The 25,966-nt window shown below is 40.5% G+C and overlaps 1 protein-coding gene across 1 annotated transcript in view; it reads right to left on the reverse strand.

Moving 5' to 3' along the window:
• Positions 1-19,965, reverse strand: part of stx1b.L (syntaxin 1B L homeolog) — a 32,589-nt gene extending 12,624 nt beyond the window's left edge. The window contains exon 1 of the mRNA XM_018242096.2: positions 19,374-19,965. Coding sequence (XP_018097585.1) covers positions 19,374-19,403 — 30 coding nt within the window. The 5' untranslated portion in view covers positions 19,404-19,965. The remainder of the gene's footprint in view (positions 1-19,373) is intronic.
• Between the last annotated feature and the right edge of the window lie 6,001 nt (positions 19,966-25,966).

Genomic DNA, 25,966 nt, shown 5'->3' on the forward strand with positions numbered 1-25,966 from the left:
TGACTACTTGGTGGTCAGACTGGTGGGAAACTGACCAGCAGGTGGCGCTGTTGTAACAAAATTCATTCATATTAACAGCACATGTATCCCTTAATATCTTGGAATAAAAATAAATAAATAATAAATGTAAATGACAAAAGTGCTTAGAATAGCCCCCTCATCAATTTTACATTCAATTATTTTAAAGGTTTAGTTATCCTTTAAACTTGGCAATATTGGATTACAACAATTAGAATATGAGCCATTGGGGCCTCTTTATTATGCTGTGAAAATAAATATAGCTGAAAAAAACAGAGTTACTGTCCGAAGGCCGGATTTGATGCCATTATTTTACGCTGCATCAGACCTCAAGTAATCCATTAAAACCAGTGGAGAAAATTAAAGCAGCAAGTAAGTAAGTAATAATGATGTAAAAAGCTACACCATATTTTCCCATGATGCCTGGTGATGCGCAGAGAATTAGAACTTATTTTTTTTTACACCAAATAATAAATAGGCCCCTAAGGGTAAACTGTCAAGAGTGAAAATAAGGGGCGTTTCAGTTCAGTTTGACGACACAGGACGAGCGACGTTCAGATCTAATGGAAACTCTCTTCAGAGGGCAGGAGGGGGGTCTTTATGAGCCATTCTAGAAGTGGGAGAGTACAGTAACTAGGCATTTAATATGCGTCGCTGGTGTAAGCTATAATCAGAAGGGTAGGCAGGAGGCAATCACGGGGGGTGGAACAAAGGCAACGTCCGCTTTCACTGCAGGAGCCCCCGCCATGATAATATCTGTGTATGTGCAGAATCAGTCCGATTCATTCCTATCATCAATGGCTTCACTCACGCCGATACCCATGACTCACTGACACCTTATTAATCCCATTAAACATGAATCACAGAGGGCACGGTCTCCTCTCGCTATTATCCACAATGTCATTTAGACACGACACTATGCTAGGAAGCAGACAACTGGATGGTGCTCAACACTCAGAGAATAAGCTATGACTTTAAACCTATACTGGCGGCAACAGTTATACAGGTTCGGCCAATTTCCATCAAACAATCAAGATGCAATTGGCAAATAAATGTCAATGTCTTTCTGTTTCAGGGGAACATTTACCCAAAACTTTCTACTGTTTGCATCAAATAAGACCCATACACATGTCATTCCAAAGGCCTTTTAAACATTTTCTAAAATACATTTTATAGTTTTACCTGCAACTTACTTGCTGCTTTCAAGCTTTAAGGAGAAGGAAAGGCTAAAATTAAGTAAGTTTTATCAGAAAGGTCTATATAAATACACCAGTAAACCCTCAAAGTAATGCTCCTCTGCGTCCTCTGTCAAAAGAAACAGCACATTTCTTTCCTTCTATTGTGTACTCATGGGCTTCTGTATCAGACTAACTGTTTTCAGCTTAAACCTCCAGGGCTAGGGCTTGAGCATGCTCAGTTTGCTCCTCTCTCCTTCCCTGCTGTAATCTGAGCCCAGAGCTATGAGTGAGCAGGGAGAGACTCTGGCAGGAAGTGATGTCACATCAAGCTAATATGGCAGCTGCTATCCTAAAAAAAACAGAGAGAGCTTCTAGAGCTATTTACTCAGGTATGGTAAAGCATTCTGCAGAATAAATAGTGTTATAGCTTGCACTACGGTGGCTCATCTATTGGCAATAAACTGCTTTGCTAGCTTTCTTTCTCCTTTAAAAGTCCCAAACTTGGTTGCCCTTTTGTTGGCCACCAGTGAGATCACCTGACTATAGCTGGAAAGGGTGGGAGCTACAATATGACCTGGTAATGACATAATAACACATTAGACACAGAGGCCAATCCTAAAATAGCTTTCATATAAAAAAACTAATACGGCAAAAAAGCCAACAGTGATCCATAAAACACACTGCTATTTTTTAACCTGGACTTCATTTACATTGACATTGGTCTCCCACAATAATTCCTACACTAATTCCACTGCACCGGGTTATGTCTACAGTTACCAAAAACTAGGGATGCACTGAATCCTGGATTCGGACGAATCCTTGTGCCTGGCCGAACCTGCATACGCAAATTAGGGGCAGAAAGGCAAATCGCATGACTTTTCGTCACAAAACAAGGAAGTAAAAAAAAAATCCCATATTTTCCTTTGCCACCCCTAATTTGCATATACAAATTAGGAGTCAGATTGGAATTTGGCCGAATGTTTCATGAAGGATTTGGGGATTTGGCGTAATCCCAAATAGTGGAATTTGGTGCATCCCTACCAATAACCACATCTGTTTCATTTGCAACTATGGACCCATCTCAAAGGAGCAGAGGTCAGATTCAGCCAACTTGACTCATGGCTCTTTATTTCAATGGTGCATAGCAACAAGTCTGCTTGAAGTGACTTTGGCTTCTACACGAAGAAGAGATAAAACGGGTGCAGCCAAACTGCACCAGACCCAATTTATTCATAATAGGATTATCAGACCTGACTGAAAGACAGGCTTTGGTAAAACAGATTATGGAACCAGTTGATATCTAGGGAAAGGCACAATCTTCAAGAGGTGCACTTACATCCAAGCAACCCTTAAGAGGTGTCTATGATTAGGAGGCCAAACCATACACTGTACAGTTGGGGTACAGATAGGAATGAAAGGGAGTGAGACACTACTATATAAGGAGGCTGCAGTTCAGGACTGTAGTGTCTTGAAGCCCAAATGACCCATGCAAATTCGGTGAAATGTCATGATCCATAGGACTGACTTTTATTGATTCAGATGTTGGATTTAGGTCATCCTTAGCAATATCTGTAGATAAGATATAGAACATGTCAGACTAAAATACTTAGCCCTTTTCAGTAGGGTGTGAATGCCTATTGTGATTTGCCTTCAGTGTTACCAACTTTAAAGAACAGAACTAACCTGTAGCCAACTCTGCCCCAACTGAAATACTAAATGTCAACTCTAATAGGAGCAGCAACAAGGTGTGAGCAGATACAAGTTGTTTACAAAGACCATGGACAGAAGTGTGAAAGAACACCCCATTAGGGCTCATTCAGGGAGAACTGAATAAAAATCTGGCACGAGGAGGACACACTCTACTCCCCACCCCCAGCAAAACTCCTATCAAGACATTATAGGGATATTATGGTAAAAGTCAAACCACCCTTTGACCTACCACTTTTGGAAGAATGTTATTCCTGGACTTGACTTAACCTATGAAACAAGGGGGGCACACAACTAATTTGATAAGATATGGGGGATGGGTGTGATCAGGACTCTCTGGACATGTAATCGACTATTTGAAACCTGACTTGACCTGCTCTACACCACTAACTACAGCCACATGTAGATTGATAACTACAACCTTCAATGACAATATCCTCTTATCTGTATAAGCCTGCACTTGACATGGGCTAGACATAGTGTCAGTTTGCCAGATGCCCCCAGTCATGTGACTTGTGTTCATATAAACTTCAGTCACTCTTTACTGCTGTACTGCAAGTTGGAGTGATATCACCCCCTCTCTCCCTTCCCCCAGGAGCCCATCAGCTGAACAGTGGGAAGGTAACCAGATAACAGCTGCCCGGTAGAACAACACTCAATAGTAAAATCCAGGTCCCACTGAGACACATTCAGTTACACTGAGTAGGAGAAACAACAGCCTACCAGAAAGCAGTTCCATCCTAAAGTACTGGCTCTTTCTGAAATCACATGACCAGGCAAAATGACCTGAGATGCACCTACACACTATAACAACTAAAAATAATACACTTGTTGGGTTATGAATGAAATTTTGTATTGGAGAGAGAAATATTTGCAGTGTAAACAGTGTCATTTAGAAATAAAAACTACACCATAAAAATCATGACAGAATCCCTTTAAATTGAAAGTACTGGGCCCCACTGGGCCCATGTCCACCGCTACTCACTAACTTTAGCATCAGATATATTGTTTAAAGGCTTGAGTAATTAAAGGACGGGTTAAAGAGTAACAAAAATATATAATACACAAAAGCCATGAATATCCTGTAAATTATATCCTTATAAACGGTGAGTTCTGATGTCATCAGTTATAAACGGTGAGTTCTGATGTCATTTCTTTCACATGACTCACTGAAACTTGTGTATTATAATAAATAAAGTACCCCCAGTTCGCAAAATATGAGAATATAATTTACAAGAGGGGGTACTTTATTCACTATATATTTAATGCTGCTCTGGGTTTTGTGCTCTACAGTTATTTGACCTGACTAATACGACTGCTCCAGGCTAATGTGGTTATGTTTCATGCTGCAGAATGTATGAGAAAAAGAACCTATTTGTGGTTAAGTTGTGACCCAGGCTGACGACAGAAGGACACAGCATGACCTTGCCAAATGAAGAAATCACCCCTCCCCATGTGGAATATCCACTGATAAACCTCGGCTCACAGGCTTGTACAGCAAATATTAACGTGGTCGCTCATGTGTTAAAATCCTGAGAGCTTTTGCTGAAATTCCCATTTTGATTCATAATGCCACACGGTGCCAAGAGCTTGCCGGCTAGTGAAACGGAAAAGTGCGTCTGTCGTAATATATATCACCACCGAGTATGACTAAAGCACCAGAGCCAAGGGCTTAATGTAATTGGAACTAGAACAATCTCAGAACCCAATAAATTATTTAGCTCCTTCTGCACTGCTAGCCCCTTTTCTGCCATCTTAGCCCCGCCCTGATATATATATATTAGAAAGGGTGTGATGTCATTGGAGCTAGTGACATCACCAGCATGCTAGGAACTATAATCGCAGAGATTGGGGCAAGATGCAATTCTATGATGGCTTCTAGTCCTGTGACCCTCCTCATTTGCTAGGCACATCCGGACATGTTTAATATTTCATTCACCTCCACAGCCTCCTTTCTACATTAACGGAGAGTTCTGTCTGTAATTACATGCATGATGTGTGACGATTGTGTTACATGGAGCTCTGTCCAACACAACGGCACAGGAATCACTGCTAGACCCAGAAGGCAGATGTTGGGGCATATACTGTATATCTGGTTTGGCCTTGTTATACACTATGAGCAGGCATCGCTTACATACCCGCAGTGACATCATCAGCTAGGATGAAGTCATATATATATATTTAAAGGTGTTTAACTACAGAGGAAGCAGACCCATCGGCTATTAGGTATAGGGGCCCCATGAGGCCCTAATTCATATACAATTTGAATACATATTGGTCAATACAGGTCCACCTCTAGACATTTCGGGTGCCTGATAAAATAGTTTGCAACGGGGCCCAATATCTCTCTCTCTCTCTCTCTCTCTCTCTCTCTCTCTCTCTCTCTCTCTCTCTCTCTCTCTCTATGAAAATGTAATATAAGCTTCATCATACTGAAAGAAACTCTGTAAATACAATCAATTAAATATTCTGCATTGTTTCTGAAATAATTGAGTTTATGTTCACTATTTCTCTCTCAGCATCTGTTTCTCTTCATTCTCTCTTCATGCAGCAGTTGGGTGTCAGATATTTACTGACAGTTAGATCCAATAAATCTTATAGGGGGGTTTCCTTTCCTAGCAGTTGTATTAGAGCTCACTCAAATAACTGATTCCAGTACAAACGAAATGTAACAAAATAACTGCCTTTTGCACAAATCCTGCATGTAGAGAGACATGATGTCTGGTGATTTTAATAGAGTGACCTCTAATACATCTTCTAGGCAAAATGAGCCCCCCTATAAGATATATTGGATCTAACTGTCAATGAATATCTGACACCCAACTGCTGCATGAAGACAGAATGAGGAGAAACAGATGCTGAGAGAGGAATAGTGAAGATAAACTTGATTATTTCGGAAACAGTACAGAATATTTAATTGATTGTATATAGAAAGTTTCTTATTTTAGTATGATGAAGTGTATATTAAATTTTCATTTTGGCAATAAGGAAATACAGAAGGCTTATAAATCAAATGCAGAACTGGGTGGATAAACAGTAATAACTTGTGCATCAATATACATTGGAAAGCCTAATGCTGGGTGACGTGCACATCACAGGTGTAAAATTATGGGAGTCAAAATATGGCGGCTGCGAAAATGCCACCCCTTGACTGATTCCTGTCCCTAATAATGCGCCATTAGTAGATCTCCTTACATTACATCCATGGATCTTGCTGTCCCACAGTAAAGAGACACTGGGAGATCTCCTGGGAATGGAGCACCGCTCTTGCTAATCTCAACCCACCTGCTTCTGCACAAAACTCCCAGGCAGCAGAACAAAGAGCCATTAAAATGAAAAGAGATTGCGGTTACATGCACAGCACCATGACCAATTGCATAGTGAATGCCCAATGAATCTGAGGACAGATGGATAAGCCTTTCTGCCGCTGAATCATTCACAGCCATCATCATCCTCTGCTTTGCTTTTCTCTACCCTATCCTTGTGCCCATCTATCTGCATTCTGTTACGGCACTGCAGCAAGCGCCAGCATGCAATACGTCTCAACAAGGCTGATCTTCAGCTGACAGCTAGTGCTGGAACACTGTATGGGAGGGAGGCTGCTAATTCATCATCAGCTGGAGCTCAACTACAACAGAATCCTAATGGTAGTCACAAGCTCAGGGCCACAGATTGTAGTTGAATGCCTTATTGCAGAGCTAACAGGCTGGAGTAGCATTTGCATACCTGCAGCACTTCAAAAGCAATCAAGCTACAAATCCCAGCATGCACCTGTCCTGCAGTATTACTATAATAGCCAATCCCTGGCAACCCACCTCCTGTAGCTGAACCAGATCATGTGAAGTATAAGAAATCTACCTGATTATTCAGATGACCTTATTTCAAGTCCCAGCAGACCCTTCTATCCCTTTCTTAAATTAAATTATTAATATCAAATTCATATTTTAGGCTTCCACAAACTTGATTTGCTCGTGGTAGGCTCATAGGTATACCCCCTGCCTGATAACGCATTCCAAGAGGGTGGTAATATAATGAGGCTGATCTTGCGCTGAATTAATCACATGTATTAGAAATTAGAACTCTTGGCAAGTGATAGGGGTGCTGTGAAGGGTAGCATGGAAAGGGAACACTGTTTTTGAAAACTGGATGAGGAAAAGAAAATGGAACAGAAAGGGGGAACAAAAATTAGAAATGAAAAAAATAAAGGTGAAGAAAATGTATTGCCTTCAATCAGAACACCGCAAATCATTTTTTCCAATTTCTCCTGTTTCCCAGTAGCAGCTGAGTCAGCCTGATCACTGACTAAACTCTTTGAATTTGACAGATTAATTGCTGGCATTTCTCCTAAGATTTATTATAATCATTTACAGATCGGCTGTTACAGTTTGATAGATTAGTTTGATAGATTAGATTAGTTGCTGGAAAGCCAGGGAGCATGTTTAGTAAGCCTGGCCACCTATACGATCACAATTTGATGCATTAGTTGTTGGCATTTGACTTAAGTGTTATTATAGGGTATTACAGACAAAGAGTTATAATATGAGTCAATAGTTGCTGGAAAACTTCAGGTCAAGGAGCACAGCCTGGCTACCTATACTCTTACAATATGATATAAGTTGCTGGAAAGCTTGGAGTCAGGGAGCATGCTCAGTTAAAGCAGTTGCTTCTGAGAAACAATGGCAATTAATGCATCAAACTGTAATTGTATTGGAAATCAGGCCTATTAAACTTAAACTAGGAAACATAAAAGGAGGAAGGAGAGATAAATTAAGGAAGCAGAATAGAATTGCAGGAGGCACAATAGATGGGAAGAGCTGGGAATATGGTGGAAGACTGAGAGAAGGGCGTAGACGAGCAAAGGAGATAGGAGCATAGAGGGTGGAAGGGAGCAAGTTATCAAAGCTGGTGATGAAGACAGTATACAAATCATGGAGAGTAGCAGAAAGGGAAGAGGGGGAGCGAGTGGAAAAGAGAGGTAGGATTGAAGCAAGGATGGCAGGGAGAGGAAAAGAAGAAAGGATATAAGGAGGTAGAAAATGATAAAGGAAGATAGGATGTAAGGAAGATGATGAAGAGAATGAATTAAAAACACTGAGAATAAAAGAAGAGCTGATGAAGGGGTAGAGGACAGGAGAGATGAAATGAAGTATTGGCAAGGTAGCGCTGAAGGAAACATATGATAGAAGTTAAGAAGGTAGAATAGCATAGAGAATAAATAGGTGAAAGTAGATGACGATGTAGAATGAAAGGATGAAAGAAATCAAGCAACTGAAGAAGCATAGTAAATGTTTATAAATAATTAAAACTGGGGAGGGGAATTGAGAGAATGAGAATGGTTTTATTGGAAGAAGGAATTAATGGGTATAGAGAAAAGGATCTATTTGAGGTCGAAGGTGGAGAAGAAGCATGAATGGGAACAAGGAAAGGAGTAGGGAATAAAGGAAGGAAGTATGGAAGTGAAAAAATAGAAGGAAGGAGGGTGGAAATGTCTATGAAGAGGAGAGGGATAGTATAATATCAGTACTAGGTGGGTGGAAAAAGGACATTTTGGAAGGACCTGGTTGTTAAGGGAGATGACAAGGTTAAGCATTGTTACTTGTAAGAAGAGGGAACTGGTTCCCTCCCAGCCACTTTATGGCTCCTCTTTGTAATCCCATCAAAAGCAGAACCTACGCGCCCCACCCAATTTTTTTTTTAATCAATAGCAAGAGGTTGAGAAGCCACTAAAGCCTTGAATAATGCAATGTTAATAACTAGAACCCCCCACACCAAGTGCTGATCAATATCCAAGCTACTGTCTTCCGCCACGACAGCTGGTCGATTTCATATTCTGATCAGCATAGACCACAGCCAATCAATAATCAATGGAGCTACACTATGTGCATTGCAAACACTCGGGCACCCATGTGACCTGTCATCACGATTAACCCCTTTTATTTCTGGATGGTTTCATGATGCTGCATGCATTGGCTATATTGATGGGACATGTTCTATCTAGAGCTCAGAGTAAAGCTACTGCATACTATAAATAAGCCTGACACTGCTCAAGAAGAGGTCAAGCTCTCATGACTTTATATGAAGCAGTCACTGTGGTGCCTAAAGAGCAGCAGCTGCTTTGTCAATATCTATCACATTTAACCCCAAGAGAGGTTTCTATGGCACCACCATATTTGTCACCTACATGTGACACAAGAAACAAAGACGAACTCCCCAAACCAACCCAACTACATTTGTTGCAACATTATGGAAGCATCTCTGGTCTCTTCTTTGCTGCAGACATGATCTCTCAATATTAAAAGGATATTTTTACTTTCCCTTTTAGCAAGATGTAATAAGTAATATTCCAAGGCAGTTTGCAGTTAGTCTTGTCTAGCTTCCTTCCATTGGTTCAACTCCACAGTATTCAACTCTGTGACATCATAGACAAAATATTATAGCATCATTATTCTAAACTGTGATATCAACTAAACTCTCTTGCCGACACCAACTGCCAGCTGCCAACATCCTCTGAAATCCAAAGCAATGGCTTTTATATGACTTATATATTATAAAGGAACAATCCTATGTGTTTGCTCCCACCAACTAAGGGGGATAGGGGTTTGGATATAAAATAATTTGTCTTACAGCTACAGGCTTGACAAATACCTTATATTAGGCAATGTCCATCAACATGTCTAATGAAAAAGGCAAGATTATATGACTTGCTTAAAACTGGTCATACATTGGCTGATAGACTTGGCCCCTCCCCTCATTTTATTTGCCTGTGTATAGGGTTCTGAGGAAGACCTGCCAAAATCTGATATCTATTAGGCAGGTTTGAAAATCCCATTGGCGGTGGAACCATCTGCGCATTGATGTTGTCAACCAAAGCTTACCTGTAGAAGCCAAACTAAATCACCAGCCCAATTTGGCTGTGTGGGTGGGCAAACATTTTTATATAATAAATTTCCATCTTAACTTATTCCTTATCAAGAACGTCAAAGGCTATGGCCTGAGTGAAAGTTGTAGGTCAGTAGGCTCTAGATATAGCTTCAAACCGATGCCAATGAATATTCTGTTTTTCCAATGTTTCTATTCATCTAACATACCCTCTGCTGAAAATTCTAAAGGGTTCCACTGAGCCATTCAAGACAATTATGAGATGACTTCTCTAAGCCGTGAGAGGATATGGGCATAGGGTGGGACTCACACACACACAACTCTTTTAGGGAATGAGGCTCTTTATTGTGCATCAATTTTTACAAGTTTCCCAGAATCTAGATGGTAGCCAGCCTTAGCGGTATTTCCATGCAAATGATGCCAGGGTTGGGTACTGCTATTGCTGGTCACTGGAACATGTGGGTAGAGCTGTGATGGTTACAGCCTGGCAGTCTCTCTGATCTTCCATTTATATAAAAAGACTAACCATTTAGAATTCTCGGTAGCCAGCTTTGTAAGCCAGAAAGGGAACAGCCCCTGTCATAAATGCAGAACAGGGTTTGATTCTATCTGCCAACCACAAAGGCAACTTCCAGAGATGCCAATTACATTACATTCTAGGTGGACCATTATAGGTACCAGTCCAGCCCTGAATTGTGATAGTGCCAATCACAGTCAAGACTGCTTGACCAATGGGGTGCCATTTGGTGAACATGCCCAGTTTAGTCTACGTATAGAATCCAGGCAGTGCACAACTGTTGGGAACAACAATGTGTATTGTGTTATAGGAGGGCCTGGTATTGTTTACCTCACAATGGGGTCAAATACCAAAGAATGGGTGCTGGCTATACTTTATATACATTATACATTATACAAGAACAAAACCGTTAATTATAAAAACCCCTACCCTACACAGACCCCCCCTCTCTGCTCCCCCCTAAGCCTAGGTGTTACCATCCGTAATTGCCCCTAAGTCTGTACTTACCCCTCCCTGCAGATTCAGCACAGTAGAGCTCACGGGCACCATCTTCTTCTCTTTGGTCTTCTCCAGAAAGTAAGTGCTGTAACGGTGCATGCGCAGTAGGAGCAGTCTGCAATTTTTTAACAACTGCGCATGCACTGAAAGTCACGGAAATTGCCAAAGTGAAAGAAGAAGACCCAAAGAAGAAAGAAGAGCCGGAAGATGGCGCCCGTGAGCTTCACTGCACCGAATCTGCAACAAGGGGTAAGTAAAGACTTAGGGGCAATTATGGCTGGTAACACCTAGGCTGCGGGGGAGCAGGGCGGGGATCTATGTAGGGTACTGGAGTAGGAGTTTTATGAGGGTTTTATAAGGTTTTGGTTCTCCTTTAAACAGATAGGGCAAAGGTTATCAGTTGCATACCATTTGTTGAAGCGATGTGGCAGGGGGTATTAAGAAACCTTTAAGCATAATGCTATATAATAAGCTATTTTATCACATAGGCAATGGTAGAAATCCAACCATCTAAGAGCTCTCAATTCCATGTGTCCTCTGGTTAGTCTAGACATTACTAGTTGGAGTATACCAATAGTTGGAATTGTGATTGGGACTGGAGTAGAAGACTGGATCAGTAGGCTCAAGAAGAGAATAATTTTAGCTGCCCTGATCTATTATTCCAAAGAAAACCAGTCTATTGCCAGCAGTAGCCAATTAACCTCAAAGAACTAAACAACTGAAAGTTAGACGGAGGCTTGACTATTGATATCTTTTACCAATGACTCCATCCCATGGGCTAATATTAGGTGGGATAAAGAATGATCTTTCCATGTTGTAATACAGAAATACATTAACATAAAGCAGCTGAAGCACAGATATTGAACCTTAGATGGCTGAAATCCTAGTCAATGTTGCGGCCTTTTTGTGCTGCATCACAAATGATGTGATTGGCTTCTGTCAATGACTTCATCCAGAGTTGACCGAATGCTAATGGTACAGTGAGGGTAACCTGATATTTTTGGATCAGCAATGGCATATACTGAGAGGAAGAGGGGGATCCTGGAGCCACATACCCCCTTTGTCTCAGAGTAACTGAGTGTGTGCTATTCAACCTCAATGTGTTCCAACTAGGGATGCACCGAATCCACTATTTTGGATTTGGCAGAAATTCCAAATCATTCGCGAAAGATTCGGCTGAATACCGAAGGATTCGTCCGAATCCGTATCCTGCCGAAAAAGGCCAAATCCTGGCCGAATTCCGAACTGAATCCTGGATTCGTTGCATCCCTAATTCCAACCAAGTGCCTTTTATTAGTGCACTCTCATTTTAATGAGAGTGCACTCATAAAAGGCGGATAAATCATGAGCCAAATCAAACCGATAAAACATCCTCCTGACACAGCAGCCATAATGGATAAGGGCAAGGTCAATCAATGTCCTAGAATACAACACAGAGATTATTCAAATGTTATCAAAATCCATTAGGCTTTAACAATAAATTATCTAAAAAATTATACAAAAATACATTGCTCCCCCCAACCAGATCAACTGGTATTTTTATTTTAACAGCCCTTTAATCCCTAGCGATGGGGCAGAATGGGTGAAAGAGGCACCACGGGAACATGACTTGCTTATGTAGGCCTGTAATGCGTATCTCATCATTAATACACGAGATCTATACCGGGTTATACGGGAGAGAATGTGGGGACGGCTCATGCTCCAGTCCATTATGGGCTCAGACTCAGTGGCACTTGGGTAATGCTGACTGTCACTTTTGCTATCCGATTCTAGGGCGGAAGTGTTTGCCCTTTATACACAGCCTTTATAGAAATAACATAGTAATTAAGGTTGAAAAAAGACACATGTCTATCAAGTTCAACCTTTTAAGTCTATATATAACCTGCCTAACTGCCAGTTGATCCAGAGGAAGGCGAAAAACCCTCAGGACCCTCTCCAATTTGCCTCAGAGGGGGGAAAATTCCTTCCTGACTCCAAGATGCAATGGGACCAGTCCCTGGATCAACTTGTACTATGAGCTCTCTCCCATATCCCTGTATTCCCTCACTTGCTAAACACCATCCAACCCCTTATTAACCTATTTACCCTTATCTCATATGCAATACATTTCCAGCAAAATATGGCGGCTCCTGCACTGATTATGTCTAATAATTATTATTTTCCCATCACTGATTATACCTAATTAAATGTATTTTAATAACAGTAATGCCAGGTATACATGTATTTCTGGTTATCGGCGCCTCCATGACAGCTCCAGACACTAAGGGTCGGGCAGGCTGTATAAGCCAAGTCTTACTGATAGCAGCCTGCCTTCAGCACCAACACTCATTAAATCTTGTAAGAGCTCAATAAATCCCATCTCTATCCCCCTGAAAGGCAAACTGGCACTTATAAGGTTAACCAATTGGCAAATGCATATGCTATCTGTCACAGCTGACTGCCAATCATTACAAGCGCCACGTGCCTCAAGCCATGTACAGAAAGCTCCGCCTCCCTATGCAGGACACACCCATGTTGTACAGTACTTGTCATAAAGGCACCCGTATGCTACTAATGTGCATGAAATATTCATTAGATGTCATATGATATCTACCAATGGTCAGCACATGCACAATCCCCTTTAGGTAGGTCTATAGAAGAAAGGGCATGTCGGACTGTTTGTTCAATGAGAAATACAAATCCCAGCATCCTTAGCAAAGCTGACATTGTGACCCTGGAGTTATGGCTGCAAAAGGCACAGAAAGCCACTTCTATTTTCCTTTGTTATCTTAGTAGTGTATAAACTATAGAAACTATGGAGTATATTTACCAAAGAGTGAAGTTAAAGATCGCCACAGTCCACTAGAGTGAAATTCTGCCACTTGCCATTTATTTCTAGGGGATTTTGAAAGGCGTATTTATCCAAGGATGAACTTTCACTTTCAACTATTGAAAAATCCCATATAAATGGATAGAGAGTGGAGGAATTTCACTCTAGAGGACTGTGGTGATCTCTAACTTCACTCTTTGATAAATATACCCCCTTGGGTTGGATTCCCAACTGACACAAACGGAACCTTTGCTAAATTTCCACCTCCTTCATAAGAACCTCCACCTTCCTGCAATTCACTAGACAATGGGCCACCGTCTGCCACAAATCTCTCTTACAGATGCCACAGCGCAGTAAATGACACAACTGTATAAAGATGGCTTCCTGTCGGTCACTGAAGGGGGACAGGAAACTGAAGACAATAGTTTGCCAAAGCGGCAGTTTCTTGGTTATACCATTTAACATAAACTTCTAAGTGTCAGCGCTCATATCCCAGGCATTTCTCTATTAGGAGCCATAGTGAGCTGGTGCAGTCTTCCCCCCACGGCCAGGGGCGTAAATATAGAGAAACCAGACCCTGCGGCTGCAGGGGGCCTAGGAGACACAGGGGGCCCCATGAGGCCCAAATAATCAGAAATTTCAACATTTATTGGTAAAACAGGGCAATCTCTGGCTATGTTGGGGGCCCTTAAATTATTCTGCTGTGGGGCCCATTAACATCTAGTTATGCCACTGCAACGGCTGTATTTGTATCCAGTTGCTGTGAGAATTCACAATGGCAGGTTCTCTCGTAGACCCTAGGAGAACCAGTTCAGCACTGTGGCTCTCTATATCTTTATCTACTAGCCTTTAGTTCTGTTTGGGAATCTAAATGGTCAGTGGGGCTCAGTTACTTTCATCGCTAGGAACCACTAGGTTGGATGAGTATGCTACAGGTATAAGTATGGCTATGCCATGGGCACCATGCACTCTGCCTAGAAACTTGAGTAACCCTCACTGGTCCATACAAATGATAGTGACACTCTAATTTCCATACAAATAATAGTGACAGTCTCAGGTATGTATGAATGTTACTGACAGTCTCAGGTCCGTATGTATGTTACTGACAGTCTCAGGTCCGTATGACTGTTACTGACAGTCTCAGGTCCGTATGAATGTTAATGACAGTTTCAGGTCCGTATCAATGTTACTGACAGTCTCAGGTCCGTATGAATGTTAATGACAGTTTCAGGTCCATATGAATGTTACTGACAGTCTCAGGTTCGTATGAATGTTACTGACAGTCTCAGGTCCGTATGACTGTTACTGACAGTCTCAGGTCCGTATGAATGTTAATGACAGTTTCAGGTCCGTATGAATGTTAATGACAGTTTCAGGTCCGTATGACTGTTACTGACAGTCTCAGGTCCGTATGAATGTTACTGACAGTCTCAGGTCTGTATCAATGTTACTGACAGTCTCAGGTCCGTATGAATGTTAATGACAGTTTCAGGTCCGTATGACTGTTACTGACAGTCTCAGGTCCGTATGAATGTTAATGACAGTTTCAGGTCCGTATCAATGTTACTGACAGTCTCAGGTCCGTATGAATGTTACTGACAGTCTCAGGTCCGTATGACTGTTACTGACAGTCTCAGGTCCGTATGAATGTTAATGACAGTTTCAGGTCCGTATCAATGTTACTGACAGTCTCAGGTCCGTATGAATGTTAATGACAGTTTCAGGTCCGTATCAATGTTACTGACAGTCTCAGGTCCATATGAATGTTACTTATAGTCTCAGGTCCGTATGAATGTTACTTACAGTCTCAGGTCCGTATGAATGTTACTGACAGTCTCAGGTCCGTATGAATGTTACTGACAGTCTCAGGTCTGTATGAATGTTACTTATAGTCTCAGGTCCGTATGAATGTTACTGACAGTCTCAGGTTCGTATAAATGTTACTGACAGTCTCAGGTTCGTATGAATGTTACTTATAGTCTCAGGTCCGTATAAATGTTACTGACAGTCTCAGGTTCGTATCAATGTTACTGACAGTCTCAGGTCTGTATGAATGTTACTTACAGTCTCAGGTCTGTATGAATGTTACTGACAGTCTCAGGTTCGTATGAATGTTACTGACAGTCTCAGGTCTGTATGAATGTTACTGACAGTCTCAGGTCTATATGAATGTTACTGACAGTTTCAGGTCTGTATGAATGTTACTGACAGTCTCAGGTCTGTATGAATGTTACTTACAGTCTCAGGTCTGTATGAATGTTACTGACAGTCTCAGGTCTGTATGAATGTTACTGACAGTCTCAGGTCTGTATGAATGTTACTTACAGTCTCAGGTCTGTATGAATGTTACTGACAGTCTCAGGTCTGTATGAATGTTACTGACAGTCTCAGGTCTGTATGAATGTTACTGACAGTCTCAGGTCTGTATGAATGTTACTGACAGTCTCAGGTCTGTATGAATGTTACTGCCACCAGCAGGTCTGTATGAATGTTACTGACACTCTCAGGTCTGTATGAATGTTACTGACAGTCTCAGGTCTGTATGAATGTTACTGACAGTCTCAGGTCTGTATGAATGTTACTGACAGTCTCAGGTCCGTATGAATGTTACTGACAGTCGCAGGTCCAAATGAATGTTACTGAAAGTCGCAGGTCCGTATGAATGTTACTGACAGTTGCAGGTCCGTATGAATGTTATTGAAAGTCTCAGGTCCGTATAAATGTTACTGAAAGTATCGGGTCCGTATAAATGTTACTGAAAGTATCGGGTCCGTATAAATGTTACTGACAGACGGAGGTCTATATGAATGTTACTGACAGTCGCAGGTCTATATGAATGTTACTGACAGTCTCAGGTCCGTATGAATGTTACTGACAGTCGCAGGTCCATATGAATGTTACTGACAGTCGCAGGTCCGTATAAATGTTACTGACAGTCTCAGGTCTGTATAAATATTACTGATACTCTCAGTCCATATGAATAATAGTGACACTCTCAGGTCCATATGACAGTCGCAGGTCTGTATGAATGTTACTGACACTCTCAGGTCCGTATGAATGGTAAGGACAGTCTAAGGTCCATATGAATGTTACTGACACTCTCAGGTCCATATGAATGATACTGGCAGTCTCAGGTCTGTATGAATGTTACTGACAGTCTCAGGTCGGTATGATTACTGACAGTTTCAGGTCGGTATAAATGTTACTGGCGCTATCAGGTCTGTATGAATGTTCATGACAGTCTCAGTAGGAATGATAGTGAGACACTTGGGTCAGTAATATGTATTAGTAGAAGTATGTGCTCAGTAGAGATTACCCGGGACACTGTCTGTGTGAATACAACTGATTCCCACGCTTACATATAGAATGACATTGCGACTCCATCAGTTCCATTTCTATTCTGCAAATCCCATTATCTGCCACATTCACACCTCACTGCACAGGAACCTGTATCCTCCAATCCCACCCCTCCCCCGTCACATTTCTCAGCTGGGACACAACCAATCCCATGGTACCTCTCTGCAATCCACACTCAGGGGCCACAGAACCAATCCCATGGTACCTCTCTACAATCCACACTCAGGGGCCACAGAACCAATCCCATGGTACCTCTCTGCAATCCACACTCAGGGGCCACAGAACCAATCCCATGGTAGCTCTCTGCAATCCACACTCAGGGGCCACAGAACCAATCCCATGGTACCTCTCTACAATCCACACTCAGGAGCCACAGAACCAATCCCATGGTACCTCTCTACAATCCACACTCAGGGGCCACAGAACCAATCAAATGGTACCTCTCTACAATCCACACTCAGGGGCCACAGAACCAATCAAATGGTACCTCTCTACAATCCACACTCAGGGGCCACAGAACCAATCCCATGGTACCTCTCTACAATCCACACTCAGGGGCCACAGAACCAATCCCATGGTACCTCTCTACAATCCTCACTCAGGGGCCACAGAACCAATCCCATGGTACCTCTCTACAATCCACACTCAGGGGCCACAGAACCAATCCCATGGTACCTCTCTACAATCCACACTCAGGGGCCACAGAACCAATCCCATGGTACCTCTCTACAATCCTCACTCAGGGGCCACAGAACCAATCCCATGGTACCTCTCTACAATCCACACTCAGGGGCCACAGAACCAATCCCATGGTACCTCTCTACAATCCTCACTCAGGGGCCACAGAACCAATCCCATGGTACCTCTGTACAATCCACACTCAGGGGCCACAGAACCAATCCCATGGTACCTCTGTACAATCCTCACTTGGGTGGCACACGACCAATCCCATGGTACTGTGGTGCAATTCATACTAAGGCAGCAAAGATCGAACTCAAAATTACCTCTGTAATACTATAGGGAGGGGCTTTACAGGTTGGAATTAAGGTCCATGTGCACCATCCCTGTGTGAACTATAACTCCCAGCATCCCCCATTGAGTTGGCTTCACAACAGCTACATACCTTCAGCACCAACTTACCTAAACCAAATACCCTACACATCTCCTGCCTGAGCTCTGGGAATCCTACAGGTGCTCTATGGACTAACCAATGGCACAGCCTAAAACAAGCATCCCTTGTCCCAAAAATATCCACATAATTATCGGCCCTTCCCAGGAACCCTCTCTGGGTCATATCATTCTTATCTGGCCCCCTGCAACATACTGCAAGGCATATAATAATCAGCATGGGTACAGGGGGGGGGGCACATACACACACATGAGGGTAACATGAATATCACATGATGGGGGGGGTGCATGATGTGATTCTTTATTCTCAGCTGTGACGCCGCCCCCCTCCTGGAAGGCCCAATAGTGAATGTGTTAAAGCTCAGATAAGGGTAATAATGGGGATAAATGCTCATTAGCTTTCCATGATTCTATTGGAAGACAATATTACACAGTACAATCTTATCATGTAAGGGGCCCCAGGAACCCACGTTAGAACCCCCAAAAGATTCAGCCAAACCCCCTTATTGTAAATGGTAAAAGAGCAGCAATAAAGTGACAGTGAGGCAAATGCAGCACTTGAAATTCTCATGTATTTACCCCCAGCCTGGTGCCCACCTACGATTACTGTACCAATCCCATCTATATGTGTATATGTGTGTGTAAAGATATATAAATATATATGTGTGTGTATAGATATATACTGTATAGATGTAAGAGTATGGAGCTAGGCACAAGTCAATCACACACACAAGTCCATGCAGCAGGAGCGCAGGCAAATGAATGGGATGAATGGAGTGACGGCTGCAGAAACGTATGCACTCATGCAAATTCTAGCCACGCTCTGACACACCAGCACAAACGCAGCACTCTCACATATGGGCATGAGACGCACACTGTGCTGCAGATACACACACCTACAACAAACAATGAGACACACACAGCAGCAGCAGCCATCTATAGGGAACACACACACAGTGACAATATACAATATACACAGTGAGAATGAATGAGTGTCATGCGGCACAGAGACACAACATTAAGGAATGACACAACAGTAAGGAATGACACAAGACACACACAGAGATATAGAGAAGAGAGAGAAGCGGTGGCAGTGGGGAGCAGCCCCCAGTACAACACACAGGGGCAGTGATAAATCAGTCACACACAGACCTGCAATGCACCCTTCCCATTCCTCCACTCACACAACCCTCCCCTCCCCCCACTCCACAGGGAAAGGAAAGAATAGGGGGGGAGGCAATGGGTTTAGGGGGAGAAAAGATAAAAATGTTGGTGTCCTTACGCTCCTCAGCTCCTGGGTCCGATCCCTCATGCTTCCTGCGTGGAAATTGCACCTCACTCAGTCTCACAGCAGCTCCTCCACCTTCTGCTGCTCCTCTGCAGGGACCCCTCTCCCCCCCACCCTCCAGGAAAATCACGCTGCCCTCCTCTTCCAATCCTCCAACTTGCCCTTCTTCTCCCTCCTCCTCCTCCTCCTCTTTCCTTGTCCTTTTTCTATCAGCCTTTCCCTGGCTGAGCCCCCTGTTCTTGTCCTTCTTCTCTCAGCTCCCCTTACTCTCTCCTTTCCTCCAGGAGACTCCCCCTATTGCTGCAGAGTCCAGGGGAGGGAGGAGGGGAGAGGTACATGGAGTGATGGGGAGCTCTCTCTCTTATTGCCCCAGGGCTGAGGCTGCTAGTCAGTGGCTGAGGGCAGGAGGGGAGCAGTAGGGAGAGGCAAAAAGAAGCAGGAGGCACAGGCAGAGCAGAGACACAGGCCACACGGAGGAGCTGCAGCTCAGAGATGCTCAGAGATGCTCTGGTGCTGCTGGTGCTGATGCAGCAGAGGAAGATGCGGGAGAAAAAGACTGAGAGGGGACGGGGAGCGGACAGGAGGGGGAAAGGCGCATGCGCAGAGAAACCCCGAGGGATCATGGGATTTGTAGTCTCCTAAGCACCGGCATCTGCAAAGCATATGTTCAAGAATAGATCTCTTGATGCTATGTTTATCCAGGGGTGTGATACAATGACAAATATAGATACACTCTCTCTATATATATCTATATACACTGATACACACACACACTGCTTCCTATAATATATATCTATATACACTGATACACACACACACTGCTTCCTATAATATATATCTATATACACTGATACACACACACACTGCTTCCTATAATATATATCTATATACACTGATACACACACACTGCTTCCTATAATATATATCTATATACACTGATACACACACACTGCTTCCTATAATATATATCTATATACACTGATACACACACTGCTTCCTATAATATATATCTATATACACTGATACACACACACACTGCTTCCTATAATATATATCTATATACACTGATACACACACTGCTTCCTATAATATATATCTATATACACTGATACACACACACTGCTTCCTATAATATATATCTATATACACTGATACACACACACACTGCTTCCTATAATATATATCTATATACACTGATACACACACACTGCTTCCTATAATATATATCTATATACACTGATACACACACACACTGCTTCCTATAATATATATCTATATACACTGATACACACACACACTGCTTCCTATAATATATATCTATATACACTGATACACACACACACTGCTTCCTATAATATATATCTATATACACTGATACACACACACACTGCTTCCTATAATATATATCTATATACACTGATACACACACACTGCTTCCTATAATATATATCTATATACACTGATACACACACACACTGCTTCCTATAATATATATCTATATACACTGATACACACACACACTGCTTCCTATAATATATATCTATATACACTGATACACACACACACTGCTTCCTATAATATATATCTATATACACTGATACACACACACTGCTTCCTATAATATATATCTATATACACTGATACACACACACACTGCTTCCTATAATATATATCTATATACACTGATACACACACACTGCTTCCTATAATATATATATATATATATATATATAGTGAATAAAGTACCCCCTCTTGTAAAATATAAGGATATTATTAGTTACCGAGGAGTTTCATGACCATATAAAAACACGAGGCCGAAGGCCGAGTGTTTTTATACAGGTCATGGAACTCCGAGGTAACTTCTAATATCCTCATATTTTACAACTGGGGGTACTTTATTTATTATAATACACAAATTTTAGTGAGTCATGTGACAGAAATGACATCACTACTCACCGTTTATAACTGATGACATCACTACTCACCGTTTATAAGGATATAATTTACAGGATATTCATGGCTTTTGTGTATTATACACTGATACACACACACACACTGCTTCCTATAATATATATCTATATACACTGATACACACACACTGCTTCCTATAATATATATCTATATACACTGATACACACACACACTGCTTCCTATAATATATATCTATATACACTGATACACACACACACTGCTTCCTATAATATATATCTATATACACTGATACACACACACACTGCTTCCTATAATATATATCTATATACACTGATACACACACACACTGCTTCCTATAATATATCTATATACACTGATACACACACACTGCTTCCTATAATATATATCTATATACACTGATACACACACACACTGCTTCCTATAATATATATCTATATACACTGATACACACACACACTGCTTCCTATAATATATATCTATATACACTGATACACACACACTGCTTCCTATAATATATATCTATATACACTGATACACACACACTGCTTCCTATAATATATATATATATATATATATATACACTGATACACACACACACACTGCTTCCTATAATATATATCTATATACACTGATACACACACACTGCTTCCTATAATATATATCTATATACACTGATACACACACACACTGCTTCCTATAATATATATCTATATACACTGATACACACACACTGCTTCCTATAATATATATCTATATACACTGATACACACACACACACACTGCTTCCTATAATATATATCTATATACACTGATACACACACACACTGCTTCCTATAATATATATCTATATACACTGATACACACACACTGCTTCCTATAATATATATCTATATACACTGATACACACACACTGCTTCCTATAATATATATCTATATACACTGATACACACACACACTGCTTCCTATAATATATATCTATATACACTGATACACAAACACACACTGCTTCCTATAATATATATCTATATACACTGATACACACACACACTGCTTCCTATAATATATATCTATATACACTGATACACACACACTGCTTCCTATAATATATATCTATATACACTGATACACACACACTGCTTCCTATAATATATATCTATATACACTGATACACACACACACTGCTTCCTATAATATATATCTATATACACTGATACACACACACTGCTTCCTATAATATATATCTATATACACTGATACACACACACACTGCTTCCTATAATATATATCTATATACACACACACACTGCTTCCTATAATATATATCTATATACACTGATACACACACACTGCTTCCTATAATATATATCTATATACACTGATACACACACACACTGCTTCCTATAATATATATCTATATACACTGATACACACACACACTGCTTCCTATAATATATATCTATATACACTGATACACACACACACTGCTTCCTATAATATATATCTATATACACTGATACACACACACTGCTTCCTATAATATATATCTATATACACTGATACACACACACTGCTTCCTATAATATATATCTATATACACTGATACACACACACACTGCTTCCTATAATATATATCTATATACACTGATACACACACACACTGCTTCCTATAATATATATCTATATACACTGATACACACACACACTGCTTCCTATAATATATATCTATATACACTGATACACACACACACACACACACTGCTTCCTATAATATATATCTATATACACTGATACACACACACACACACACTGCTTCCTATTATATATATATATATATATATATATATATATATATATATATATATATATATATATATACACTGATACACACACACACTGCTTCATATAATATATATCTATATACACTGATACACACACACACACACTGCTTCCTATAATATATATCTATATACACTGATACACACACACTGCTTCCTATAATATATATCTATATACACTGATACACACACACTGCTTCCTATAATATATATATATATATACTGATACACACACTGCTTCCTATAATATATATCTATATACACTGATACACACACACTGCTTCCTATAATATATATCTATATACACTGATACACACACACTGCTTCCTATAATATATATCTATATACACTGATACACACACACTGCTTCCTATAATATATATCTATATACACTGATACACACACACACTGCTTCCTATAATATATATCTATATACACTGATACACACACACTGCTTCCTATAATATATATCTATATACACTGATACACACACACTGCTTCCTATAATATATATCTATATACACTGATACACACACACACTGCTTCCTATAATATATATCTATATACACTGATACACACACACACTGCTTCCTATAATATATATCTATATACACTGATACACACACACACTGCTTCCTATAATATATATCTATATACACTGATACACACACACACTGCTTCCTATAATATATATCTATATACACTGATACACACACACACTGCTTCCTATAATATATATCTATATACACTGATACACACACACACTGCTTCCTATAATATATATCTATATACACTGATACACACACACACACACACTGCTTCCTATTATATATATATATATATATATATATATATATATATATATATATATATATACACTGATACACACACACACTGCTTCATATAATATATATCTATATACACTGATACACACACACTGCTTCCTATAATATATATCTATATACACTGATACACACACACTGCTTCCTATAATATATATCTATATACACTGATACACACACACACTGCTTCCTATGATATATAACTATATACACTGATACACACACACTGCTTCCTATAATATATATCTATATACACTGATAAACACACACACTGCTTCCTATAATATATATCTATATACACTGATACACACACACTGCTTCCTATAATATATATCTATATACACTGATACACACACACTGCTTCCTATAATATATATCTATATACACTGATACACACACACTGCTTCCTATAATATATATATATATATATATACTGATACACACACTGCTTCCTATAATATATATCTATATACACATATAAAGGCACAATACTGCAGGCTGAGTTATACAGGGAACTCTAAGTATCACTCATTTATTATAAGGGATAATGTACCCCCTACTGTAAATGATAAGGATATTAGAAGTCACTGAGGGGTTGTTCTGTGACCATATAAAGACACAAGGCTGCAGGCTGAGTTATACAGGGAACTCTGAGTATCACTCATGTATTATAAGGGATAATGTACCCCCTACTGTAAATAATAAGGATATTAGAAGTCACTGAGGGGTTGTTCTGTGACCATATAAAGACACAAGGCTGCAGGCTGAGTTATACAGGGAACTCTGAGTATCACTCATGTATTATAAGGGATAATGTACCCCCTACTGTAAATGATAAGGATATTAGAAGTCACTGAGGGCTTGTTCTGTGACCATATAAAGGCACAAGGCTGCAGGCTGAGTTATACAGGGAACTCTGAGTATCACTCGTATTATAAGGGATAATGTACCCCCTACTGTAAATGATAAGGATATTAGAAGTCACTGAGGGCTTGTTCTGTGACCATATAAAGGCACAAGGCTGCAGGCTGAGTTATACAGGGAACTCTGAGTATCACTCATGTATTATAAGGGATAATGTACCCCCTACTGTAAATGATAAGGATATTAGAAGTCACTGAGGGGTTGTTCTGTGACCATATAAAGACACAAGGCTGCAGGCTGAGTTATACAGGGAACTCTGAGTATCACTCATGTATTATAAGGGATAATGTACCCCCTACTGTAAATGATAAGGATATTAGAAGTCACCGAGGGGTTGTTCTGTGACCATATAAAGGCACAAGGCTGCAGGCTGAGTTATACAGGGAACTCTGAGTATCACTCGTGTATTATAAGGGATAATGTACCCCCTACTGTAAATTATAAGGATATTAGAAGTCACCGAGGGGTCATTTATAAAGTTTGTGAATCTCTTATTCATTCACAAATGCTTGTATTGCCCATTTTTTTCCCTAAACGCTAAAATATTGCACTGCTGTCCCAATCTTTCCGTAATTTTGTGAATTTGCGTTGTGAACAAATTTTCGCAATGGATCACAAATTAGATGGGTGTTTGTGTGAGTGCGGCCAGTGTGCAAGGAATTTGTGCACAAAAATAACCTTAACAGCATTTTATAGTCGCAATTTGCAGAAAAGTTTTGCCGCTATTTCTTTCGCCACCAAAGACGTGGCATAAGTGTGTGTATAAATATTAACAATTTGTGATTTATTGCTATATTTTAAAAGCTCACAATTCTGTTTTCCCACTCTTATCCAGCATTATAAATAAAACCATGTGCATTTACTGTGCAAGGTCTATAAATGAGTGATATATATTGGTGGTCAGAGCCAGCACTTGAAATAGGAAAGTTGACCTGCAATCTCACTCACATGTTTGTGTTGGTTTATTCCTGAAACTATAGCTGAACTATAACCAGCACCTACCAACAATTATTAATGGTCAAAGAATGGTGGG

This window comes from Xenopus laevis, chromosome 9_10S (assembly GCF_017654675.1).
Source record: "Xenopus laevis strain J_2021 chromosome 9_10S, Xenopus_laevis_v10.1, whole genome shotgun sequence".
NCBI classification, from domain to species: Eukaryota; Metazoa; Chordata; class Amphibia; order Anura; family Pipidae; genus Xenopus; species Xenopus laevis.